Source organism: Thunnus albacares, chromosome 11, assembly GCF_914725855.1.
Source record: "Thunnus albacares chromosome 11, fThuAlb1.1, whole genome shotgun sequence".
Taxonomy (NCBI): domain Eukaryota; kingdom Metazoa; phylum Chordata; class Actinopteri; order Scombriformes; family Scombridae; genus Thunnus; species Thunnus albacares.
The window spans coordinates 29,998,107-30,025,697 of NC_058116.1; the positions used below are offsets into that span (position 1 = coordinate 29,998,107).

Below are 27,591 nucleotides of genomic sequence, written 5' to 3' on the forward strand. Positions count from 1 at the left end.
AGCCAAGGATTGAAATATATAGTTATTATAGCAGCAGATTAATCTGATTAATCGTTTTGAAATGACATTTTTCAGCTGTAATATTTGGCGGATCTAAATATATTTGACCATATAATATATACTGCACATGTTATAAATTATTATTATTATAAAAGCATCACTTTCAATGAGAATTTTTTTTTCTAAAAACACAAAATATGTCATCTACACAACTGAAGTTTGTTCCCCTGGAGTTGAAATAAGTAAATAAAAACTGTCATATGAACTTTTTTTTTTACTTTCAAGTTGTGTGAAACAATAAAAATAAATAAAGACATTATTTATTCATGCAGCGTGAACAACAAAGCATCACGAGCAGACAGCACGTCCATAGGAAAAACATTTTATTGAAAAACATTTTCAGTTTGTAACAGACTGGTGGAATGTGTGTCATTTATCCTCACTTTGAACTTCTTTAAATTTTTGAATGTTAAAACCATTTTTTTTTTTCACAGCCTGGCCATCTCATACTGCAAGGAAAGTTGGGGGGGCGGGGGGGGGGGGGGCTGGAGGGGGGAGAAGAGGGTAAACAGCCACACCCGGTAACCATGACAACCAACCATGACATGACGAAAGAAAAACCAGGGGGGGGGTGGGGGGGGGTAGACGAAAAAAAAAAACAAATAAAACAATGCAAATATAATACTGTGTCACCTACAAACTGGACTGAAATTAAATCATAAACAGACCAAAAAAAACCAAAAAAAAACAAAAAAAAAAAGAAACTAATTCAATAAATATTTATGGTACACACTTATGGCACAAATATGCAGCAGTCGGTTTGGCAACTTTTCTCTCATTTTTTTTTTTTTTTTTTAAAACCAAATTACCATGGAAACAGTGCAAAAGGGGAGGGAGTGGGGAGGACACGGGCTTTCCATCGAGCGCTAGCTAAAATACATAGCAAAAAATTCAAATTTTATACAAAACATCTTACTTTAAGAGTTTATAAAAAAATGTTTTTTATTGGGTTCTGGTCAATATTTACATAAGCTATTTACCAAAAAAGTAGTATGCTCTGTTTTACTGAAGTGTATTCCATTTTTTCTGTACTTTTTTTTTCCATTTACTTTCCTAAAAAGGTGAATAAGGCTATTGTAACAACCCAGGATCCATATACAATACAAACATTAATGTATTTACAGTTTCTTACCTACAGAAGTACGGTGCAAAATTACTGAGTCAAGTGACCAAGGGCTGACCATACGAGCAAGGCATTTTACATTAGCCTGAGGTGCTTCTCCTAGCCCGCGTGCTAAGACTCTCACAGCATCGCTACGACGTTTCATAACGGGGTCGATCGTAACCCGGTCGATGTTGGGAGAGTGTTAGTCGGGTGGCAGCTAAGAAAAGGACGCCAGATTCAAAGAAACTAATAAGATTGTCATATTCTGCCGCAGACAGACAGCAACTAAACAGCCATTTGTTTGTTGTATGTGTGTTTTTTTTTTCACCTTTTTCTTTAAATACCTGTTCAGGTGTGATATATATGCTTTTTTAATGGTTTCATTTTTCACAGTTTACCTTTGTACTACGGCACACAGTCAAAAAAAAAAACAGGAAAAAAAAAAAAAGGTTCAAATAATACTACAAATAATGCAGGAAATAAAAACTAACAGCAGGCTTGTGTGACGTACTTTGCTAGTTTTGTGTCATTTGTTTGTTGTTACATCTTTCAGTGGTTAAGAACACTTTCCATAGGTGGTTTTTTTTTTTTCTCTGAATTGATTAAAAAAATAAATAAGAATTGCATATTTGCAGATTTTGTAGCCTCTTAGAGGCACAAACCTCAGATCATACAAGGCTTGGCTTTTCGGTGAAATTTTGATGTTCTTTATGAACAAAATGACGATGATGTCGATGATGGGCTGATATATGCTCGGGTTCACGGCCTAAAGTCACGATTATGATCGTAAGCCGGCGATATCGATGAATGTGAAGTTACTGAAATATAGACTTGCTCAACACACGCACGCTCACGCACACACACACATACATACACACATGCACAGAAAACATGAAGGGTGTGTATGAGGAGAATAAAGTGAGGGGGGGTGGGGGGGGCGATGGGTGTTCATGGGAATTATCCTTTGGGAGATGCTACACTGAGTGAGTGTGGGAGACACAGCTACTCTGCCCTTGTGTACACCAACGTGAGCTATTTTTGGGTCAGATAACTCTACTCCCCTCGGAGCCGGGGGCCCGGGGCCCGGGGCCCGGGGCCGCCCTCCCCCTGGTCCTCCTTCCCAGGAGAGCTCATGAAAATATGGGACTCAGTGGGTCGAGAGATATCAAATAATCAAAAACCTAGATTGCATAATGTGCACTTATACCATAATATATTAGCGTTACTTCTTCTTCTTCTTCTTCTTCTTCTTCTTCTTCTTCTCCATGCCGCCTGACAACACCTGTGCTCTATGTGTCTATCATAAATAAATTCTGCTTTTTATTTTTATTTTTTTCATTTTTTTAATCTTTGTAATGTCCTTTTTTTTTTTAAATGTACATCTATTTTGTAAGAAAAAAAAAAAAAAGAAGTAAATTAAAAACTCACAATATGGAAATGCTAATGGAGATTGAGAAACAGTGACAATGTAAGTAAATGTCCCTGTGCTTTTTTTTTTTTTTTTGAAAACAAGAATAGGAGAGCACCGGTCACACTGATTTGGGCCCTCAGGGCACCCTTAATCATCCTTGGACATAAACATTACAGTACCTAGAGCTGTTTCAGCCAGCTATGCTAACCTCAACTAGATCTCGGGCCTCTTCTTCACCTGATGCGAAAAAAACGGCAGTAAGGCGAATTGAAATTTTTCTTATTGCCCCTAAAACTTTCCCAGAGAAGCTGAGTCGAGCCGTCGCTACTTAAATCTGACGGGATACAGCTGCTCTCCCATGTCTCTAGCTATCACTGTGTCTCTTTACTGTGGACGGCTGCGAAGAGTGGAGGTACCAAAAAAAGGGGGGGCGGGGTTTGGGGGGGTTGGGGGGTTGGGGGTTAAAAGTGCTGCTCTATGTATATGAAAGTCCTCCACTCTTCCCAGAAGCCACCTGGGCAGACGCCTCCTCCCTCACTCCTTTTTTTTTTTTTGCGCTCTCTCTCTCTCGCCCCCCCTCTCTCTCCTAGCAACTGTTGTTTGGGTCACTTTTGTGTTTGAATGTCACGTACGATATGACGTGTCACTAAAGGATAAGAAAACCTCTATCTGCACTTGAACTACACCAGGATATGAAAACCAGATACGACCAAAAAAAAACAAAAAAAACAAGACCAGTAAATGTTGACAGTACAAAAAAAAAAAAAAGAGAATCTATTTTTTTTCCTTAAAACCTTCAAGTAACATCTGAAAGAGGTGTTTTGCTGAAAACATAAGGAGAAATGGTGTAAATCCACACTGAAACCCAAACAGTTCACATCGACCGGTGAGACCATGTGTGTGTCTGTCTGTGTGTGTGTGTGTGTGTTTGTGTGTGTGTGTGTGTGTGTGTGTGTGTGTACATGTGATGGTGAGAATGTGGGTGAATGCAGGGTGAATGGGTGATCTCTGCGAATCAGTCAGGAAAAAGTCCCAGAGAGGATCGGTGCAAGAATCTCTCTCCTCTTTTTTTTTTTTCCTCTCGTGTCCGGCTGGATAAATCCACAGAGTCTCTCTGGCTAGTGAGCATCAAAGTGTGGGGGGGGGGGGAGGTGGGGGGGAGGGAGGGGGGGCAGCAATTTTTGTGAGTTCATGGTCAAGCCCACGTCCTGTATCACCTCTCCTCCTCCTCGCTCGTGTTTAAGTTCCCCTCTCTCTCTTATTCCAAGCAGAAGTCTCTCTTCAGGTGAGGCCGAATGACTTTTTCCCCTCCTCTCTTTTTTTTTTTTTCCCAGGAAAAAAAAAACACTTCAACGTCCGTACATCCATCTGTCTGTCCCATCCGAGAAAAAAAAAAAAAACATGCTGTGTGCATCTGTCTAACTTTCTGATCCCACAACACTCAGTTCCCCCCCCGCCCCCCCTCACACAAAAAAAATGCTGCAGTGCACAAAACAATACAGGGAGCAACATCGGGGAAAGAAGAAGAAGAAGATAGAGATCATTCTCCTCTATGTTTCCCAAAAAAGAGCCCCAGAGAGCAGCAGCAGTGGCAGCAGCAGCCTTCTCTCAGGCCACGCCCCCCCCCCCGCCGACCACCACCACCACCGCCACCACCCCGTCCCGTCCCGTCCGCACCGACTATGAACAAACCAGAGCGACAAGGTATCAGCAAAACTTTTGATAAAGAAAAAAAAATAGTGACAAAACATCAGAGGAGAGGAGGAGGAGTTGACAGAGTGAGAGAGAGAGAGAGAGAGAGAGATAGAGAGATAAAGAGAGAGAAAGAGCGAGAGTGTTCGTTTGCAGGCGTGCCGGCGGCGCCGGCCGGAACCAAAAAAACAAAAAACCCGCTCTGCCCAGGGATTGTTCCAGTTTGTTTCTTGCTTTTTTTAAAAAAAAGTTCCACCTCAGACTTTGTAATAGATGTTGGCGGGACTCTGCGGCGGCATCTCTTGAACTATGTAGACCGGGTGGCCGTAGTCGCCGCTGACCTTCTCGTAGTGCGGGCAGAAGACGCTGTCAGCAGTCCTAAGCGGGATGATGATGTCGCTGGGCTCCGAGCCGTTATTGTTCCCGCCGCCTCCGCTCCGTTTAGGCGTTGCCAGGGTGCTTAGCGACAGCGTGGCCGCGTGCTGAGGCGAGTGCTTGCGGTGCCGCCGCCGGTATTTGAGCAACAGCAGGACCAGCATGATGATGATGATGATGAAGATGACGCTGCCCGAGGCGATGCCCACGAAGATGGCCACCTCCGAGCCGATGACGCTGGAGGATTTCCCGGTGTTGTTGGCGTCGCTTTCTCTAGGCGCTACACCTGGGAGAGAGAAAGATAGAGAGGAAGAAGTGAGTGAAATGACAGTATGAGCTGTTTGTTCAGCGGCTCATCGTTCAAACTCTGAGTATAAATGTGAAATCTCTTCATGGAGGAAACACAGACTGAACTTTTAAGGTCGAGGTATGCTTGAAATAAACTAGTCCATACATGGTGTCGTCCAAAGATGACGTGGTGTTGTCAGAAAGGAGGGAACTAGTGATAACAGCACACATTTGATTTAAAAAACGGGGGTAGAGTAAAAGCGTTTGATTGTTGGAAAAGTTGTTGGAAACATTTCCGGATGAGGTCCCTGCAATCCTGACATCAGACAGAGATGTGAGAGGAAGGGAGGAAGGGAGGGAGAGGAGGGAGGAAGAGGAGAGGAGGAGGTTTCTGATGCTGTTCAAGGATCTGAAAAGCACTTTGGTTGAAGATAACTGACCCCTTTCAAGTCTTTTCTCTGCCTTTACCTTTGTATTGTTCACGCTCATTCCATCATGTCACAATAATAAAGGTATAGTGAAGCGAGCCGGCGGCGGCAGCAGCACGGTGGCTGAGAGTGAAGCCTGCTCACAGACGGGCTTTTTTTGTATAAAGGTCACATTCGATCGGTGGCTATTCAAATTCAGCCGGTGAAGACGGCAACCTTGAAACTAGGGCAATCAAAAGCTCTGATAGTAGATGATACAACGGGCTGGGGGGGGACGGGGGGGGGGGGGGGGGGGGATACAGAGGCAAACGGCACTTAGATAAATTACATTTTGAAAGACATAAAAAAAAAGTAACTTCATTTTCTAACTAACAGCCCCGGCAGGAAGAAAATAAGACATTTGTAAGATATTTGATGGCATCATGTGACATCAATTATGAAAGCCAAGCTGTGCTCTGACTCCCAGCGATGGACACTCTGGTTCACATCCAACACTGAAGGGTGGATGCGTTCTGTACTTCCCCCCCTGGTACAGGTGGATTACTGCGTCCCCCCCACCCCCCCTACAACCCTGTCTGCTGCTGTTTTCCTGAAGGTCCTAACAGTGCTTTTTTTTGCTGTGGTATGGGGGGGCGGGGGGGGGATAGGAGATGGCAGGCAGCCCAAAAGCAAGGACCCTTACGTTGTTTTACAAAGGGATTATGCTGCCTCAGACGCTCTGCCCATAGCACTCTGACGCCCATATGCTCCCGCTAGCAGCCGGGAACGGAGGGATGAGACATAAAAAAAAAAAAAAGCATGATGGGGGAACAGGAAAACGCAGAGACAAGATGCTGATGTCTGCAGAAGACGGTGCCAGCGTGGATTTAACGGGCAGGATGGCAGGTCGGCGAGCTTGTCATCGCAACGGATTTGGGAATGAAAACAGAAAGTGTCGGGTGAGGCCACGCCCTGGGTGAACCGGGACACATGGGGAAGGACTGGAGGACTGTTTATATAGGTCAGCTTGTTTTTGTTCTTGGCCCCTTCCTGTTTCTTTTTTTTTTTTTTTTTTTTTTCTGAGCACAGCTCGCTGCGGAAATTGCCAGCCTGATTTTCTTCTAGGCAGATTTTTAACTGCAATATAATAGCCGAGATAAGAGCGGTCTGCACGGAGCTGCACGTCGTCTCGTCTGAGTCGTGATTCGGTGCAGAAACAAGTGTGTGTCTGTGCTAAGAACAGGTCGTTAAAAAAAAAGATGGCAGACAGCGATCGGATCATTTTCCTGAAAATGTCACTTAAGCGGCGGGTTAAGGCTGGAATGGAGCCAGCGTGGAGATACCTTATAAGTCCTTGAGAGGCCGGAGATGCCTATCAGTTTTATGGGCAACATTCAATTACTGGCTGATGAATCGCTGACCTTTCTTTCCTGCGCTTTCACACACACACACACACACACACACACACACACACACCTCACACACACACACACACACATGCTTGCTATCTACTCTCTTAGCTGGCCCAACAATCGTGCGCCCCAAATGCCAAACTGTTTCAATAAATCCTACACTCAATTACCACTTTCCCAGGATTTAAGCCAAGAATAGGTGAGCTCACCTGGTTTTTCCAGCACGTCGTTAGTTTTGTCGTCCTTGCCGTCTGGGTGCTTGGGAGAGTAGGGTACTCTGGTGGGGTTGTATTTGGGTGAGATAGGGTCAGAGGGATCTGCAAAAAAAACACAGATAAGATGCACAGGGATTAATAAGGACACAGTTTATGCTAATGTTTAGCATTTGTCAAGTCAATCAGGTGAGTATCTTCATCCTGGTTGTCGTGTGGAGGTTAACTGCTGGTGTTTCGTTGGATAGACTTCACAGAATTCAAACCCATCCTTTAACTAATCACTGATGATCTTAAAAAAAAAAAAAAAAGTCATCTCCTCCTCTTTGAGCACCGATAACGCTTCTCAAAAGCAAATTTAAAGCCTTGCTAACGCAGCCAAATTTCCTTGACTTCCTCAATTTGGATCCACATAAAAGCAAAGTGTTTCCGTAGATACGGCCCCCTCATGATCCAGATAATACTGTAATCAGCCATAAAGAGTGGTTAATGGTTGTTTTTGGGTTCTGCGATGGGTCCATATGGTTTGAAATGCTGCTAAAAACGGCCGTCAGTATATATCCGTTGCGGTTCTGAAGCTGAGCAGACTACAAAACAGTCACGAGGCGATTCTCTGAGCATCTGTTGTTATAATCACTAGTGTTCTCAGGTTAAACTCCTCTTAACCGTACCAGAACCACACTTAATAGTACATTTCATCAAACGCATCAGCTGATTTTCAATACTATTAAGCACCAGAACCAATTTCCAGGGCTTGTTCGGCACCTGTTCTTCCCCTTCCTCAAAGTGCAGCAGCTTCAATTAATTCCCTGACCTTCAGCGATTCTCAATAGCTCTGAAGCCGGCGCCGACGAGAGAGGGTGGACCTCTGGAAATTATCACACCGGGTGGCAGTCGGGCAACTGATTTATGAATAATTATTGCCATAATTAAGATTAGGTTTCGGTCTGTCTGGTGTGACCACGTGTGCACGCTTCAGAGGGGGCGGGGGGGTGTGTGTGAAGGTGTCACACATGCAAAGTCAAAGATCATGAGCATTGATTGTGTTTGTGTGCGTCTAAACTAAATTTGCATGTGTAGAAAGCCTTCCGCTTGAAAGAGCTCATAACAGCAGATGCTTCCAGTGCATGTGTGCATGCAAGCATACGCAATTGCGTGTGAATATGTGTGTGTGTGTGTGTATGTTTCAGTGCATTAGGCTTCCGCTAGATTACATTTCCTGCCCCCCCTCGCAGCCCCCAGGTGTCATGGAGACGATGGAGCTGTATGCTGCACAGCCTCCTATGACCTTATTCGGGCATTTTCAGAGTCTCTCACACAATTTTGCACAATGTACAAGCGGTGCTGCTGCTGCTGCTGCTGCCGCTGCGTCGTCGCTGCCTGCTCATGCCTGCAGGCGCTCACCACCGTAATTCAATAATACAATACTCACTTTGTCCCACTTTCATGATTATCTTCATGGACTTGGTCTTGCACACTCCCCCCTCCTGGTTGTCGATGCCCTCCATGGTGCCGTTAGATGTAGCTACATCAGACAAGAGAAAGAGAGAGAGAGAGAGAAGAACAAGGTTAGAATTAGCTGTCACTGCGAGCATCTGCTACAGAAAAAAAAGATGTGTCGGGGGGTAATTGTGTTGCCATATATGCCTTAAGCCTATCTCAGAAAAACAGCCAGTTCCCAAAGACAACAGAGACACTGAAAGCTTTCCGTTGAGGAAGGATATGAGTCATACCCCCCCTTAATAAAATCACAATTCACCCGTTCATCACCTCAGTTGCTCCGCACCGGCAGAATATTTCACATCCCCAAAGTCAATTAGCTTGAGTAATTGTGACTGTAATATCTCTAACTGTGCTGATGGGCCTCATGAAGGAGGCAGTTAAAGGAGGTGAGGAGAGAGAGGGAGAGACAGAGAGAGAGAGGGGGAGAGACAGAGAGAGAGAGGGAGAGAGAGACAGAGAGAGAGAGGGAGACGACTACGGCGGCTACGGCTGCAATGACAGCGGCCATCTTGGCAAGCCGCAGGAAATTTGGCTGCTTATTGTGCATTAACGCTAACGACACTCCAGAGAGCGGTAGCCAGTTATTAAAGAACACACTTTTTGGATTTTTTAAAAAGCCCTCAAATACTCAGATCTAAAAGCCAAAACCTGCTACCAGGCTTAAAGAAGAAGAAGAAGAAGAAGAAGAAGGATCTGCTGACAACAGAGAAAAGATGAAAATAGGAAGGGCACTTTTTCAGGAGAGGCAGTGAAATTAAGGGTAACAGAGGGAGGTGATAAATACCTCAATGGCCCTGAGATGAAAAGAACTTAAAGGATCTTAAAAACTTGTTTAAACACAGGAGAAAACAGAAGTGCTAACCGCTAAACACTGTGTTTAAGGGACAGCGGCAGATGTTGGGAGAGGAATCTGGTGGGGCGGTGCAAGACGTCCCACGTGTGACGAGGAGGAACAAAACAGGCCCTGTAAGCAGATGCTGTGAAGGCTTTTTTTTTTTTTTTTTTTACAAAAAATGGAAACTGCACTTTTGAATTTCTAGTGTCAGACTTTTAGTGCAGATGTGGCCCACACACACATGGACAAGATCCAGAGGAGCGAGCTGCCAAAGAGCTCAATCAGCTGGAGGGCCATTAGCTGCCACCTCTCTGCATGTATCTGCTTTTTATCTGTGCTGCCTCCGGAGGCTGCAGGACGGAACTGCAGCTAAATCGGGATGTGAGGGGGACAAGAGAGCTGGCGAGGAGGGAGGGAGGGAGGGAGGGGAAGGTGGGGGAGAGGGGGGGGGGAGGAGGTGGAGGGAGTTGGGCTTGTGGTCTATCAGGTCAGTAACACAGAGGCTAACGAGCTGCCAGGGCTTAGCGGCTTGGCGTCCCGCCAGCGCGCAGTGGCCCGCATTCACTACGACTGCTGCCCCCCCCCCCACACCCCCCCTCCTTCCTCTCCAGCCTCTCCTTCTCTCCCCACTCCTTCCAACAACACCCCATCATCCCCAGTTTCCTCCTCTCTAGGGTGGCCACCTTACCTTCTTCCCTAAACTCCCTTAACACACATTCACCGCCTCCTCCTCCTCCTCCTCCTCCTCCTCCTCCTCCCTCGTTGCCACCTCAACATGTTCCACCTCCCGTTCATCCTGCTGCCTTTTTTTTTTTTTTTTTTTTCCCCCGAAGCTTTTCCATCAACTGCAAGGGAATTGAAAGGCAGGTGCTTCATCGAGATCCCGATTGAAATTGCTTTGAAAAATTAAGCTCTACTTTCTCTTTCTCCTCCTCCTCCTCCCCGTCATCCCTTTCCGTTTTTTTTTTTTTTTTCCTCTCTCTCTCTCTCTCTTTTCCTTTCCTCCCTCCCAGCTACCAATCATTTTGATCCGAATCCCCTTGCCTCAATAAGACGGTGATGGGAGCGGACACAAAGAGCATGTTAACAAGGACTCCCTCCCTCCCTCCCTCCCTCCCTTCCATCTTGCCTCCTCTCTCTCTCCCCCCCTTTCTCCCGCTCTAGCTGACCTATGGCTTTCCAGTGGAGACCGAAAAGCACATTACAGACAAAGCTCCTTAAAGGCTTGTGCTCCTGTGACCGTATGTGTGTGTGTGTGTGTGTGTGTGTGTGTGTGTGTGTGTGTGTCTGTTGCATAAACCTGTTAGCACAACACATTTTATATCTTGCAGGATGTCATTAACCTTTCTAACAGTTTTACTTTGATGAGCGATCGACACGACGAGGGTGCGTATGCGCGGTAGTGTTACGCGGGATGTGGACGTGCACACGCTCAAAAGCAAATATGCCTGAGGGGTCAGAGTTCACAGGATGTGAAGGGTGGTGAACCGCACAGAAGGTGTATTTAGGGCTCATCTGCCATGCCTTCTTCTTTCCTTCCTTATCTCGGTTCTATTTAACACTGAAGATAAAAAAAAAACACAAACATCCCCCTTTTAAAGTTTCCAAAAAAACACCTCCTTTTCAAACTGGGCTGCAACATTTCATTGACGTTTAAAAGAAATCTGAAAAACTCCAATTTGGAGTCGTTTTAAACTTCTTCTTCTTCCCCTTTAAATGCGGAGTAAAACACACACACACACCCGCCATGCCAAGGCTGCAGTCCAGGCAAGCCTGACTTGGATTTAAACAGAATGCGATTGTTGAATTGGCCGAGGCTTGCTGAATGACTTGGCCGTCCTCGGCTCAGCCAGACGAGGCCAGGTCAGGCCCGGACTGGGAGAGCAGACTAACTGGCTAGAGGTAACCAGATAATCCGTAATACTAGGGGAACATGGTTGGAGGAGGAAGGGTGGGATAGACCCGGTACATATAAGGCCCTCCACAAATGGATTTAGTCACAAACTACAGCTGGCATTACAACTATTCGGATAAGACTCGCAGACAGCGGAGGGAAAAAGGTGAGAGAGAGAGAGAGAGAGAGAGAGAGAGGTGGAAGAATACCAGAAGAAAAAAAACGGTGAGAAAGATTAACCCTTGATTCAGCTTGTGTGTGACCTTCTGCAGGCACACAGAGAAGAAGAAGAAGAAGAAGAAGAAGAAGAAGAAGAAGAAGAAGAAGGAAAAAGTCTGATTTTCCTTCACTCCATTATGACTGTGGACTCTGGAGCGTGTGGTTTCGATGGGGTTTTTTGGGGGTTGAAATAGACTGGTCCCATACACACACATGCGCTCACATATATATACTCATGAATGCAAAAACAGGCTCCGCAACAGGGGAAAAAAAAGACCATCAGGAAAAATCACTCACCAGCTGTGACAAGGTATCGCTTGAGACCAAAGTGACAGCTTGAGTGAGTCTGTAAAAAAAAAAACGTGCCAGCACACACACACACACCTACACACACACACCTACACACACACCTACATGTCACATGTAGTCTCAAACAAATGGTACAAGTGTGTCAAAGAAAGTGTCCTCAAGTGTCTCTATGTGTTACAGCCACCTGTGAAATTAGCGCGAGAGCACACACAGCTCTCCAACCACAATCCCACCCTACGCCATAAAAAACACACACACACCACAAGTCACTCAATCTCCCCCCCACCCACCCACCCCCATCCTCAACCTCCTTAACTTAATTTACCCTCTTTAACTTAATTTTCTCGTGTTTATCAAATCAACAGAGTGGAAAATCACGCCGTGTTTAACGAGACAGTCAATTGTGAGCTGCAGTCGAGATAAAGACGGGCGCGGGCTCTTAACTCCATTTCCTTCTGTCTGCTAATGCAACTAGCGAATAGCAAAAAAAGAAAACCCTCAAATGCTACATGTAGCTGAGCTAGTTTATACAAATATATATTTCAGATTGTATATTTGAGCATTTTCACAAATATGTGACATAACTCTTGAGCTTAAAGAGCCTTTTAAAGCTTTGAAAAACTACACTTTTGCCAAAACTCTGTGGGTATAATTAATACACAATGCACCGCCGAGAGACAATGCTGTGCCGCTCATAAATAGTGAATCAGAGCAAATGCATGGCAACATGAGGCGTCTCAGAGAGAACAGATAGGAAGAGAGACGGACTGTATTGCACACAGACAGAGAGAGAGAGAGAGAGAGAATGAACGGATGGACAGAATGAGGATGTGTCCCGGAAAGACTGAAAGAGAAGAAGAAGAAGAGGAAGAAGAAGAAGAGAGACAAAGGCAGCTATGATCTAAACACTGAGTATAATTGCCATCCGTCGGGTAGCTGTGGAGCGTGAAGCCATCATCTCAGCGCCGGGGTTTGTGGGCTGGTTAATGCCCGTCACTGCCGTGTGGCCTAATCGCCCGTGACAGTGGGCGCCTTTGCATTCAGGGACCCCACTGACCTCAGAAACAGGTCGGGTCAAAGCCGGGTTACCCCAAATACCAAAGCTGCCTATAATAACCAACTGCTACCGGTCAGCGCTGCTCCGCTCAAACACACACACACAAACATTCGAAATCAATTATTTAAAATCTGCATTTATGACCATTTTACATTACATTCACTCAGTTATTACAGCAGTGAGAAGTGGTAAAATTACAATTACAAAAAAGCAGAGTTTGACTGCGAGTTGAAGCAGGAATCCACTTGTTTTTTAGCCTTTTTTCTCTCTCCGTGCAGACAGACAGTAGAGTAACATCGACTGCTGCTGATTAATCCTGCCTCCCGTTTTCATGATGTGATAATAACGCCAGCACCAATCTAATACTGGTGAATCTGGATAGTTTGAATCAGTCGAAAAAAAAACCTGAAAGTGCATTTTAAATTCACGTCTAATTTAATGAGAGGGAATTTTCTGTCTAAAAGAGCTCAGAGTAGATTCACACAAACAGTCAGAGTAGTTTTCTGTTGTGAGTGAAGCAAAAAAAAGGTGATTAAATTCTTGATGAAATTTCCCTGTGCATGTCTGCTCTGACTGTAAATTCATGCCATGTCCTTCTCCTGCCCTCTTTAGCTCATCTCTCTCATACCGCCTCTCGCTATGCCCCCATTCCCTTCAGCTCTACTTCTCATCTCTCTCTCTCTCTCTCTCTCTATATTCCCTCCTTCTCTCTCTCTTTAGCTCTCTTTCCTGTTTCTCCCTCCTTTACCCGTCCCTTCCTCTTCAGCTCTCTTTCGCTTTCGTCACTCTCCTCTCCGCTTTCTGCCCCCCCCCCCACTCCCTCTCTCTCCCTCTCTCTCTCTATCCCTCTCTCTATCTCTCTCTCTCTCCCTCTTTAGCTCATGTAATCATCTAGCTCACTAGGTTCTCGGCTTCAGGCCATGCTGCCGCAAACAATCACATCAAACTCATCTGCTCTCAACTGGAGCAACACTGCGCGCTGCCTCTTTAAAAGCACACACACACACACACACACACACACACACATACACATACACATGTGCATGCACAAATACACAAACGTGCACACATGTATGAGCAGCGGCAGAAATCTCTGCAGATATACAGCAGCAGCAGCACAGGATACACAGTTTGCATATTCACAACCACATGGAAAGCTACACACACACACACACACACACACACACACATATACGTACAAGCAGGCCATATAACACACACTAACGCTGACTTACACAAGTTTTTTGTCATTGGTGCAGAGGAAAAAAAAAAAAAAAATCTGACCGCCTGTCAGTCTTTGCTGCAGGGTCGTACAGGAAGAGACAGACAGAACGCTGAGGCCTGATGTTACAGTTGTTTGAATCTAAAAGGGGAGGTTTGGGTGTTGGAGTGCAGGGGATGGGATGGGGGGGGGGTAGTGCGAGCACTCCCATGTAATCTAGGTCTAGCCTTGGCACAATACTCAACACAAGGCAGCGCTAATCCAATTGGTTGAGACTCAGATCCGTAGCATTGATGTAGGGGCCTTGGCAATTGTGAGAAGAAATGGAGGATTAAACGCTGGTTAATTAATTACGTATCGAGTGCTCACTCCAAAAAGACTAATGAAATCCTCGTGGTGAACTTTCTGAGTCGGTGTCACACTCTGATGGATCTTGGACAACACTTGTGGTGGGAAGGCGGAGGGGCTTGGGGGGGAGGAGGGAGGGGGAGGGGGGTTCGGGGATAAACACACACACACACACAACCACACACACACATATAATAAGATGGAGATGCTTCCACGTAGATGTACACAGGGCAAGTGCATCCATCAATACCTTTACCTCCTTCACCCAGCACACACACATTGATGCCTACAAGCAAAGATTCACACATTGCACTCGCTCCGACACTGCAAGGTAAAAACAACCATGACTCCACCTACGTGCACCTCTGTGTATTCGTCTCTCTCTCTCTCTCTTTTTTTTTTTTTTACTGTTTGCTTGTGCTTTACTCCTGGTGTTTACCCATGCAAAGCTTGAGAGATTCTCCAAGCGACAAATTCGTCAAAAAAAAAAACAAAAACAAAAACAGGAATACCACTAAATACACAACATAGTGCCACAATGCAACTGCAGTGGGCCGTTAAAAGCTGTAGAACTGGGGCAAGAGTTAGCCAAGAAGAGGCAATTAACAGCGAAAACGTGACACACTCCAATGGAGAAACGGCTCCTTCTTTCCCCTCTTTAGGCTACACATTAGCATTTTGGGTGAATGTGGAGGGAGGAGGAGGAGGAGGAGGAAGGGAGGTGGACTGGAGTTGGTGTTGGTGGAGGGGAATTTGCAAGAACTGCAAAATTGGATTTTCCAAACCCTCTTTTTTTTTTAAAAAAAGTTCCAAATTGAACTTTCCCCACCACTCTTTTCTGTTCCAACTTGTCAACTCTGGCAGGCGGATGAAGGAGAGACGGTGGGAAATTGAATATTCTCATCTGCTGAGGTCGTGATGGAGAGTTGTGATTGAAACACATGTTATAGATAGATGGAGCGAGGGGGACAGTTGTTATGTACCTGTGCAGCTGTGTGTGTGTCTCCTTAGGGACTCCTTAGTGTGTGTGTGTGCAGTATCTCACACACATGTATGCACCCCCTACATGTACCCCGTGTTGCTCCTTCTCATTCATGTCCTTAATTAACCTGGACTTAATCCTGTCTTGCAGACTCTCATCCACCGACTATGTGATCACATTCAGCGGCAGGAGCACAGGCAGAGCACCGAGGAGAACCAGGGTAAGTAAACACCAGCATCGGCTCATCAATAATTAACTGCAGCGCTTGGGTGGAGGGAGCCGAGGAGGAGACGAGAGGAGGGTGATCACGTCTGCGCCTCTTCAGTCAGAAGCCTTTGTAGTCCTTCAGCACACACACACACACACACACACACACACACACACAGACCACATCTAATGGTTTGTTCAGCTTATGTGGGTGTACATGCACACAGATTGTATTTGTGTGTGTGTGCGCCGGTTTATTTGCCACCTAACTGGAAAAGCTCACACTGTCACAAATTTAACCTGCTTTATTTGCTCCAACATATTTGCCTCGAATACATGTCTGACCTGTCAGACGACAACAGCACCTGTTAGACTCTTAACACTACGAGGCATGCCCCGCCATGCAAAGTATCCTGCAGCTATGACACATTAGTGGCAGAGCAGCTACTGTTGCCTGTTTGCTTTTAAACTAAAGTTAAGTCAAACTGGATGAGCATATTGTGTCGGCCTGTTTTTTTTTCTGAAACAGCTGCTTCACAGATTCTCTCGGCAGAACTTCTGAGCGCCGTGGAGCTCAGAAGAAAATGAAGGAGTTGGCTACTGCGAAAAAGAGAGATTTATACAGGACGGTATGACTAGTTGCTACCTTGCACATTTGTTTTGCAAAGCTGAACTTCCTCTACCATAGTAATCTGTTTGGATAAGATGCAGTATTTCCTGCTCTTCTTTCCTTCCCTCTTTCACTCTCCTTTCTTCCTCTTCCTTCTACTCAGTCAGAAATATGGCCCTTCCTCTCCTGTGACAGCTCACAGATGGCTGTGGCAGAGCCTCACAGATGGTCCTATCTGCGGCGCACCCCCCTCAGCGTCACACAGATGGTTCAGTCCACCTCCCATGTTTCAAACCAGGGGGCCGTCGCTAAAACCCCATCAAAACTTCCTTCCCAGGATGGCGTTAGTACATCACAGGCAATCAGCAAAGCGGAGTGGCCACACCTGTACCGCACAGGACTGGATAGAGAGTCATTTCTAAGCAAAAAAAAAAAAACACAAAGGGGGGGGGGGCTGTGACGAGCACAAGCTGCTGAGGGGACTCATAGCTGAAGGGTTCAATATGCTTTAAAATTCACTAGTGTGTACAAAGTGTCTCGCATGTTCAGAACGGCTGCACCGCCTGAAAGATTTAAGCGGCGCACACTCGCATGTAAAGTGAACTGATTGTGTAAAGACTGAGGAGAGAGCTGGAGAGAGAGACAACCTCGCATCCTTTGACATTTGCACACAACGCGTGCCGGACGATCACAGCATGCAAGCGCTCGTCGGACTGTCAGTTTCATAAAAATCGTCTGAGGCAGCGCCCCCAAAAAATTCCCAACATCAGAAAGGTGTGGAAGCTTCAGACGCTGCTCGACGATCTAACAAGCACTTTCACTGAAGCAACTACTTACTCGCACTTTTCCTCCAGCTTTGAATAGTTTGGCTTTAAGATTCTGACGTTAGATCTTGCTAGAGGCTTGATTTATACAACAAGCGAATCCCCCACGGAGAGAGAGAATCTTTGAAAAACCCCCTTCTTTGAAAGGTATTTTAACATAACTTCAAATGGACCTAAAATGTTTACTTGTGTGTAGTGTTGTTTACTTGCTTATATCTCTAGGATCTCCAGGAAAAAAATAAAAAATCATCCTTTGGATCTGTGATGTATAAGGAACTCTCGGTTATCTGGCGATGACACGTCGTCTACTTTCCCCCCTCAACCTCAGTTTCATCTACTTCAGGTTTTTTTTGTCCATCAATACCTTTAGAGAAGATGTATGAACTTGCAACAACAGTACATCTTGTAAGAATGACTCAAATGAATGTTTGCCAGGTTGTGGGAAGATCTCAGCTTAAAAATTCACCATCTCTAACTGACCAGTTTTTGATACAATCACACAACAAACTAGAACCAAGAAATTCAAGGTATGAACCCAACAGCTGGTTCTTCAACCTTGTGGAACTATTAAAGGTTGTTTTTCCCCTTTAGGGACAGAGCAGTTAGTACTTACAGATGATGTAGTAGTCTTTCCCCCTGAAGAACTCCAGGCCCCATAGATTAGGGCTGAACTCCTGAAACTTGAGGGTGAACTTGACGTCCTGGTCGGGTTTGACACAGTTGAGGAGCGGCGTGTCGGCCTTGGTGATGGTGCAGCTCTCCAGCTGCTCCCTGGGCACCATGTACACCTTGTAATACTCCACGCCATCGGTTATCCCGCCGTCCACGCGGGGGCACACAATGTCCAACTTATCCCCGATCTGGGGGTACAATACCACGCCTTGGCCTGGCACGAATCTGAAAGGAGACGCAGGGACAAGGGCAGAGAGAGAGAGAGAGAAAGGATATTAGTTAGCTGCAGAAAAACTTATGATAAGTCATTTATTATGCATCGCGCATTGGAGTGTTTGCCATCGAGCCTCTCCGTATCGTATTATTGATGTGGTAATTACTGATTGTGTCCATTAATTTTAGATGATGACGGATAATAGCGGGAACGGTGTATGTGTGCGTACCCGTGCGGTGCAAAGTGACCCCGTATCTGAAGATAAAATCACAGAGCTTTTTTCTTCAGCGTCGTGGCGGAGACGGAAAGAGCGAATAATTAACCGGATAAATGAGGAGAAGAAGGCGGCGGCGGCGGCGCGCTTCCCGGATGCGAGCGGGGGGGGAAATGGCAGAACGGCGCCGGCATATAAAACAGAAAATTAAAAAACGATAAAAAACTCAGCAGCTCGGTGAGACGAATTCACAACAAAAAAAGAACAGCACCCTGAAACACACACACACACACACATACACACACACACACACACACACAGAAAGACAGAGAGCCTGGAGGGGTTTGTCTGGGAGTGTAGTTGAATTTCCCTAAATTCTTCCCAAAAGTAAAATAATGTTGCCATTTAGTCTCCCAGTACAGAGAGACCCTGCAGCATTCCTGTGATCGCACACACACACACACACACACACACACACACACACACACATACACACATACACACACTCCCAGTTGGAGTTTGAGTTGTAGGTGAAACCTTGTATTTATCTGCTAAATGAATTTGCCCCACGCTTGAATACAATTTGAAATGTTAACCATGAACGCCCAGGAGGCTTTTTATGGCATGCTGACAAAACTGGTACAAGCAAAGATACACAGGAATGCACTGCAAATACTGATTCATGAAAATGATGAAAATATGTAGCGGGAACATTTAGGTTTAACATGTTGATCTTATGCACTCGTGTGTCTGGTGACTGGGGATTGGATTTCTAGCAATGGAGTGCTGCGACTAACAGTTATTCTCAGTATTTTCTTGATTAATTAGTTGTTTGGCCTTGAAAATGTAGTGAAAATGCCTGTCAAACTTTCCTTAAGCCCACGTTGATGCCATCAGATTGCTTATTTTCTCAGATCCAACAGTCTAAAATCTAAAGACAAAGAAAAGCAGCAAATACTCAACAACTGACAAACTGGAAACAGGAATTTTTAGTTGTTTTTGCTTGAAAAATGACCATTTTTAGGAGCGCATTCAAGAAAAACTCGCATTACTGAATAAAAATGTTATTTTCTTTAAGTAATCAATAAATCATTTAGTCGATAAAATGTAAGAAAATAGCGAAAATGCTAATCATGATTCTCCAGAGTGGCGTTGGGCAGGAGATGAGATGGGCAGGCCCAGCATCTCTCAGTGACCTTTGACCCCTCTTCCTGGAAAGAAAGTACAAGAAAGCATCCGATCGTCTCATTTCAAAAGCAATGAGACCGGAAACACTATCCTGCTCTCCCAGGGACGACCCAACACCAGCGAGAGGCTTTTACTGTTTTTTTTTTTTTTTTTTTTCCTCTGACTACAAAGACAGGCACCGCAGGGCGGCAGGGGAGCCTTCACGCAGGGGACCGGTGGCGAGGCACAGACGATTCATAATTAACAACAAGCGCTAAATGAAATAGTGGGGTGGTTGGTGGTGGGGGGAAAAAAAATTCAAAGCATAATCAGTTTTACATACATACATTCTGGCTGCTCGCTCTCTCACAGAAACACATCCTCTCCTCCTCTTCCTCTTCTATCTCTGTCACACATTCTTTCAAACGGTACGCGTTGTTTCTCCGAGAGCATGCATCATCTTCTTCTTCTTTCTTTTGGCTTCTGGCGTTAGCATGTGCACAAGTGAGCACCGCACGGATGCACACGCACTATATATACACACACACACACACACACACACACACACACACACACATAAACACAAGCTCGTGCACAACGGCTAACTAGGGCGGGTGAATATTTTTTCTTCCCCCCCTGAGGACACATTCAGCGGTGGTACAGTGTGTCCAGTGACGGACACAGAGAGAGAGAGAGAGAGAGAGAGAGAGACAGGAAGGATATGTATGTCTATGTATTGCAGTGCCATCTGGCATCATCTCATCTGTGTGTGTGTGTGTGTGTGTATTTGTGTGTGTGTGGAGGAGGGGGAAAGGTCCTTAGAAAAGCCTTGGGGGGGTCTTCACTTCTACACAAATGCTGTGGAGTTGTATGTGTGTGCATTAACCTCGTGTGCATGTGTGTGTGTGTGGCTGGAAGCGTTCACTCATTCATTCATGCGTGTAAGTGTGTATGTGTGTTTATACAGGACTGAAAGCGTACATGCATGTGCTCATTTTAAATGTGTGCAGACATGCGAGTGCATGTTAGTGTGTGTGTGTGTGTGTGTGTGTGTGTGTGTGTGTGTGTGTGTGTGTGGCATAGCTCATGGTGGCCATTATTTATCTAAAGAGGTTGATCTAGATGTGCTTCCATAATGACATCACAAAGAGGTGAAGACCAGATCTCTATCCTACAGCTCCACGTGCTTATCGCTCCGTCCCATCATGCTCAGCTAGTCGGGATCCGTGTGTGTGTGTGTGTGTGTGTGTGTGTGTGTGTGTGTGTGTGTGTTCAGGTACTTCTGTCCTCTTAAGGAATGGGCTCTTAAGTCCTAAAGTGTTAGAGTTAGGATTTAATTAGATATTTGACATTTAAAGGAATAATTTGTCATTTCAGGAAATTCGCTCAGAGGCTGAGATGAGAAAATCTTTATCATGTGTGTGTGTGTGTAAAGTAAGTCAGGACAAGTTTAAGCTAGTTTAGCATAAATACATGTAGAAACAATTAACCTGTGGCAAAAAATACACCTGCCAGAGCCTTTAAAGCTCATTAATTAGCATGTTGTGAATTGTTTGCTAGCCTGTACACAAACAGAAGGTAGTTTTAGGGGCAGTTATGTGCTGGAACGACCCAGGAAATAGCCGGAGATGCTACCTAAACTGTTAGTTTTAGCACATAACGTCCCCTTTTTTAAGTTTCTATCCATGTACGGGTTAAACGTTAAACAAAAAGACTTGCTGTAGAGGTGATGGTTACTGTGCGGAGCCTGTTTTTATGCTAAGTTAAGCTGACACGACCACGTCCTGACTTCAACTCTGTAATTAACTCACAGACATCAATCTTCTCATCTCGCTCAGATTTCACCAAAATGATCGACTATTCTTTCATAATTCACAACAGCTAGAATTAGGTTTAGCTTTCAGATAATTAATGTCGCTAAAAATTAGTCTTACGGTCTAATTTGAGGCAATTATGAAACCAAAAATGTCACGACACAACCCACACACACACACACACACACACACACATAGGCCCACACCCACTGTACGCACGCACACATCGGTGAACACATCGGTGAATTATTTCTGTCTGATGACAAACTCCATCAAACATTTTCTGACAATATTATCAATCAGGGCGTCGGAACTCATGCTCTGCTAGCATGAAAGCTATCTGTACAGGAAGTGGGCAACTAGGAGGAGATCAAACATTTCCAGAGCTAAAACACACACACACATACACACACACACACAGATATGTAAGAGCTAAAGGAAATGTTGTCCTCATCTCATCTCTCACACAAACACTCTGGGTGTGTATTTGTGTGTGTTTTCCAGTACTGAATATGAGATAAGGTATCATAATGACTGTATCCTGCTCTTTCACTGTCTTTACAATTCAGAATTGAGATCTGCCTTAGCCGGGGGCAAAAAAAGAAACACACACACACACACACACACACACACCATCCTCTCTATTACACGCTTGTATTTTAGCCAGCTGATTTACAGCAAAGTGCTGAATAATAAGAGCAATTCAATAAATGCTGACAAAGAGGAATAAAACAGTTTGAGTGTTGGTTTAAAGATAAACTGCCAAGAGACTGATATTAAGGGCAAATATGAGCTGTTCTGGATCGTCTTGCGGCGAAAAAACACAAAAGGGGGGGGGGGGGCCTAAAGAGAAAAAGAAAAAAATGGCGAGGAAACAAGAGAAAGAGATGAAGACAAGAGATTGTCAAGTTAGACACTCATTCATCTGTTCTGCGCCTCCCTCCTGCGCTCCGTCGCCGGGTAAATGTGTGTGTGTCGGGCAGCAGACACCTGGTCTAATGGCAGCCATTAGAACAAAACACCAGGTACACAAGGTCACCCAGAGCCTACCGCATAGATAGAGAGAAAAGGATGGAAGAGCCAGAGAGAAGAAGGGAGGGGCAGATAACAAATAAAAGCTCGCCACACCACCATCTCATGATTATAAATGCATTTGACCCCCCCTCCACCCTGCTTTCAGGCACACTTGGCCCTTCACCCCTCCTGTTTTGCAACTATCAACCCTTTTCTTTAGTAAGACTCCCCCGCACCATAAATATTCCTGAGCTAAAAGGAACCCAGAGCGCTTTATCACCGAAGAGTCTGCTGCTTGTCCTCAAGTTTAGACACTCAAAAAACATTAAAGGAGGTTAAAGAAGAATGTAAACAGTTGCTGATGATCTGTAAAGAATAATACGGATAACAGCCATGAAAGAGGTTTACTTAGACTCTGTGTTGATTCCTTAATTAAATACCTTTTACCTCCCACTGTTCTACCAGCGGGACTCCAGAATTTTTATGAACTCTTTAAAGTCTTATTAAAAGTAACAGGAGGATAAACACGTATGTATCGATAGATTCTACTCTCCTCCTCTTTTTTAATTATTGTGGTTGTTTTCAAAAAGAACGTCGTAACTTTAGCAGAGTTATAAACTGAAACATCCATTCAAAAGCAGCTTTCCAATATCAATATACACGGTAATAAATATGAAAGTAAATAAAGTGAATGTGTATTTAATGATGTGTGAATGTGCTGTATGACATCATAGTAAACAGAATAAAGAAAGTGAGATAATCATGTGTAACTTTCTGACTCATTGGGAGACGTCAGTCAGGTGACAAAAGTAAAGTAGAGCAGGAAAGCTGGAAAACTTCACGTGAAGCGATTAGTAGATTAATTGATTAGTTGATTAAGTCGATTTAAACGATACGTTAATCTTTTAAGTCAATTATCAGGTTGAAAAACAGTAAACATTTGCTGCTTTTGGCTTCTTAAAGTGTGAAGATTTGCTGCTTTTCTATGTTTTGAATCAGACAAATAATAAAAAAAAGACATTTGAAGACGTAACTTCACGCTTTGTGAACTTGTGACGGATGTTTTTGACTATTTTATAAACTAAACTATCAGTAGACTACATTAATCACTCATGAAAAGTTGCTAATGTAACGCCTGTGTGTCATCTCCAATGACTCTCTTAGGTGTTTTTCTCCAGTTTTTCTGTCATGTCACGCACCATTTGTGCTTCCTCACAATGAGGGCAACACTCACTGGAAAAAGTGTCCCACTGTATAATCACTGGAGGTGAAGAGAGCGCGAAAAAAAAAAAAAAGGGGGAAGAAAGAAAGAGACCTCTCTTCATCCCCTCTCTCTCTCTCTCATCACAGTTTATCCTCCTCTCAGCCCTCCTCCTCCTCCTCCTCCTCCTCCTCCTCCTCACAATCACACACACACACACACCAACTGCTCTGAGAGAAAGTTAACAGAGAAGCTGAACAGTGCTGTCGGCTCTATCAGCCGGCCTCATTTCTCTCATCTCTAACTACGCTGTCAGGCCATTTGTTGGGAAGGTGAAAACAGCCACAGGTGCCTGAACTCTCTCTCTTTCTCTCTCTCTCTCTCTCTCTCTCTCTCTCTCTCTCTCTCTCTTCACAATCTTCTCGCTAAGGAAAAAAAAAAAGTGCTTTTATAATACTAAGAAGGTTTTCATAATAGAACGGGGGGGAAAAATCAGACAGCTGCAATTTTCAACTAACAAAAAAAAAGCCTTCACAGCTTTTGTTGAGGAAGAAAAAAAAAAAAAAAAAAAAGGATTTTAAAGCAATGGCTTCTTCTGCTCATGATTGCTCTTCATAGTCCGTCCACGTCCGCTCGCTTTTGACAGATGGAGTGGAACTTTTAATAATACAGAAACCGAACAAAAAAGAAAAAAAAAAAAAAAAAAGGAAAAAGAGGGAGTTTAAAGTCAAGCGTATGAAACGGTAACACACAAGTGGATGAAATTAGCTTGGCGGGGCCGTTGTTCATTCCGGTTTCAGGAGGTTTTTATAACCTTCATCTGCCGAGCGGAAGTGAAATTAAGACGGATCTCTTCGCCGTGACGTGACAAACAAGCGCTGACTCGGCCGCACAGGTGGGTGACACTCTGGGGGGGGGGTGACATCTGTTTTTCTCGTTTGTCTTCTTCACCTTTTAAGTTTGGTGTCCTTTTTTTAGTGTGTGTGGAGGGAGGGGGGGGGGGTTTGGGGGAGGAGAGAGGAAGTGTTTGGGGCAAAAGGAGCAAAGGGAGAGGAAAGAAAAAGAAACGAGGAGGAGGAGGAGAAGGAGGAGGAGGAGGATTGTAGACCTACTTCCTGAGGTTATGACCACTGCATCTGTCACCAGTAATGAAAAAACAACAACAAGTGAGATCTATAAACCTGTTCTCCTCTTTTCCTGGTGTCCTCCTGTCACTGCACATCTCTATATGACCCCTTCATTCCTCTCTCCCCCCCCCCCACCCTCTCTCTCTCTCTCTCTCTCTCTCTTTCTCTTTCTCTCTTTCAGACTTTCTATTTAAACCACTGGATTGTTGGATCTGAGTGTGACAAAACAAGAGCCACAGCAGCGGTGTAATCCCCCCACCACCACCACCACCACCCGTCCGTCCGTCCGTCCAAATATCCCCTCCGTTCTCTTCCTGTGGCCGTGAAGTTATGAGAAGAAACAAAGTGAAAAGAGGAGGAGGAGGAGGAGGAGGAGGAGGAGGAGGGTGAATATTTACTGCGGATCAAGAGCAACTGTTTGACTCTGGATCCCGGCTGCAATGCAAGGATTCATTAAGGCGGCAGACAAAGAGGCCAAGCCGGAGCGTAGCGAGGGGTTAATCCACCCGCCGATTCTTCACAACGCCCCGGCTCTCGCCCTCTGTCGGCCGAGGGGACAGAGGTCTTTATGCTGACTGTCACCCTATCCTCCCCCCCCCACCACCACTTCTTCTTCTTCTTCTTCTTCTTCTGCATCCTCTCCGGTTCTGTGTGTCTGCGCTCCGTGCCTTCAGCCTCTACCTTTCATCCAGTAATCCAGGCCTTTGGGATCTGAGCAGGCCTAGACATAATTACCCTCCTCGCCTCAAGGGGCCCTGATGCTTTCTTCTCTCTTTCTCTCAATTTTCCCACTCTTTCACCCCTTTTTTTTCTTCTTTTATTACACAATCTTAATCATCAACTTTTCTCTTGGCAGTAATCATATAAAAAAAAAAAAAAAAAAAAAGACACGTCAACCTCCATAACCCCCCCCCCCCTCCTCCCTGGCAGGCTTGTGTCGAACACGGCGGGATTTAACTTCTTCGCCTTCCATATTTTTCCTACAGCGAGTCCTCTGTCGTCCTCTCACCCTCGCCGCCGGTCGGTCGATGTAGCTAAATTAAAACAACTGATCTCTCTCTCTCTCTCTCTGTGAGAGAGAAGGGAGAGGCAAAATTAGAGGCTCTCCAGGGGTTTTTTTTTTTTTGTGGAAGAAGAAGAGGGAGGGCATCGTTACGACATTCAGCGCAAGGCCTCATCAGTCATTCATGATGGACCTGCATCTCTCTATGCCCTCCCTCTCTGAAACCCCCCCCCTCACCCCCTCACCCCTTACATTCACAAAAAAAAGGACCCACAGAGGTGCCCCCGTCACTGCCCGGTCACAAAGGGCCTTTGGGCTTCTATGTAATCTCTTAATGAACTGCAGTGGAGGAGAGGGAGCGCTCCTTTTACATAAACCATGTAAAGCAGGCCTCTCTTTTGTTTCTCCCTCCCAACTACAAAATGGATTACCAGAAGAAGGAGGTGTGTGTGTGTGTGTGTGTGTGTGTGTGTGTGTGTGATGTGATGTGTCTATATATGTGTGTGTGTGTTGGAGAGACTGGGGTGAGGAGAAGGAGGAGGTGGGGTCATTCTCTCTCTCTCTCTTTTTTTTTTTTTTCTTGGGAGGTTCATGCATAAGGGCAGTAAAGTAGTAAAGCGCAAACAACAATGAGGTTTAATCGACACAGCCGTGGGCCCTGTGGAGGGTTTTTTTTTTTTTTAGATAGATGCACACACACACACACATAGAGAGAGAGAGAGAGAGAGAGAGAGAGAGAGCCTAGCTGTTTCTTTATCCTCTCCCCAGCCTACACACAAAGGCATTAGACTGGCCCGGAGCCTTCACATTTCTAACATTCATCCTTCCTGAATAGTCAAAGAGGACGACTAACACAAACTAAAAGAGAGAGAGAGAGAGAGAGAGAGAGAGAGAGAGACGCGGAGGCAGGGACAACTCGGGTCTGTCGAGCATATTGCTGACCTGCTGAATAAAGATATTCACGCTTTTTTTTTGGGGGGGGGGGGGGGGGGGTTCTCTGTTACCGTGGAGGAATAACTAACGCACAGGCATGACGACTTTCAACAACCTGTGAAAAGGAAAAGGAAGAATATTTATCTCATACATACAGCTAGACCCCCCCCCTCCCTCCTCCATCCTGGTCTTGGAAGTTTAGTAATGATTCTCTAAGGTGTCTGCATCTCCTCCTCGGTTATCAGCAGTAATTGAATTCAACAGGAGAAAAGGTCACACTTGTTTTTTTTTTTTTTTTGCAGGGTGTCTGTCTGAGAGAAGCAGAGAACTTGAACTACAAACTTATTGTTCTCGCTCTGTTCCTGCTTCCATCTGACTAACAAAGGGACATTTACCTTAAAAAAAAGAAAGAAAAACAGGTCTGGGTGGGGTGGGAGGGGGGGGGTCACACAATGATATCACTCTCTGGCCTTTTACCTCTGAACTCCTCACCCAGACAGAACGCAAAGAATGCGCACATGCACACGCTAATTCAGCGGAATGCCCGCCCGTCCGCCCGCATTTGTGGCGGCCAGAGGCCTATACTTGCTCCAGCAGCAGAGGGGTGGACGCATTTTCTGTCTCTCTCTCTCTCTCTCTTTCTCTCTCATTCTCCTCTTCTTTTTCTCTTTTTCAAAATCAAAACTGACGCGCCAAGTGAAATGACAGACTCATAGTTTTTTCAAGGGCTGCAGGATCCAAAATGGAGAGGGTTTCATGTTCTGGCTCTGTGGAGAAAGGTATTTTAAAAAAAGCACTAAATGACTTGTTGGGTGCTCTCTGTATAGAAAACAGGCTTACAGTGAAAGTACCGTCTATACATAGCTGTTGGCTTCTACATCATACTCAAATGTCTCCTGCTGAAACCATTATGTGGCGTTTTTGTCGTCACTGTCTCTCAAACTCAAATGGCACCATATATGCAGCGGCCTCCACACACAACAACTCACTACATCATGCCTTTATTTTTAATCAGAGTATAGAGCACAGCGCCGTTTAGGGCTCATATATGTGCAACAACAACCCATATTAACCTTTAAAATGCGTTTTCCTGCAGCTCTTCTCTCTCTCCTACCAAGTTATAAGTATGAATTGCTGCGTCATTTGGTGCACAGTCTGGATAAAAAACGGACACAGATGGCCGTGGCAGTCAAGAGGCTAGAAGGCCGAGTGTGCCGCATATAGAATAAAAAAAACCCGAAGCTCAGTCCCGCAGACGAC

At 45.1% G+C, this 27,591-nt stretch overlaps 1 protein-coding gene across 1 annotated transcript in view; it reads right to left on the bottom strand.

Moving 5' to 3' along the window:
- Nucleotides 1–662: 662 nt before the first annotated feature.
- The window catches only part of efnb2a (ephrin-B2a), a 29,928-nt gene continuing 2,999 nt past the window's right edge, over nucleotides 663–27,591 (bottom strand). Inside the window, exons 2-5 of the mRNA XM_044366461.1 lie at nucleotides 17,586–17,869; nucleotides 8,395–8,487; nucleotides 6,960–7,067; nucleotides 663–4,929 (exon numbers count right to left, since the gene is read on the bottom strand). Coding sequence (XP_044222396.1) covers nucleotides 4,526–4,929; nucleotides 6,960–7,067; nucleotides 8,395–8,487; nucleotides 17,586–17,869 — 889 coding nt within the window. The 3' untranslated portion in view covers nucleotides 663–4,525. The remainder of the gene's footprint in view (nucleotides 4,930–6,959; nucleotides 7,068–8,394; nucleotides 8,488–17,585; nucleotides 17,870–27,591) is intronic.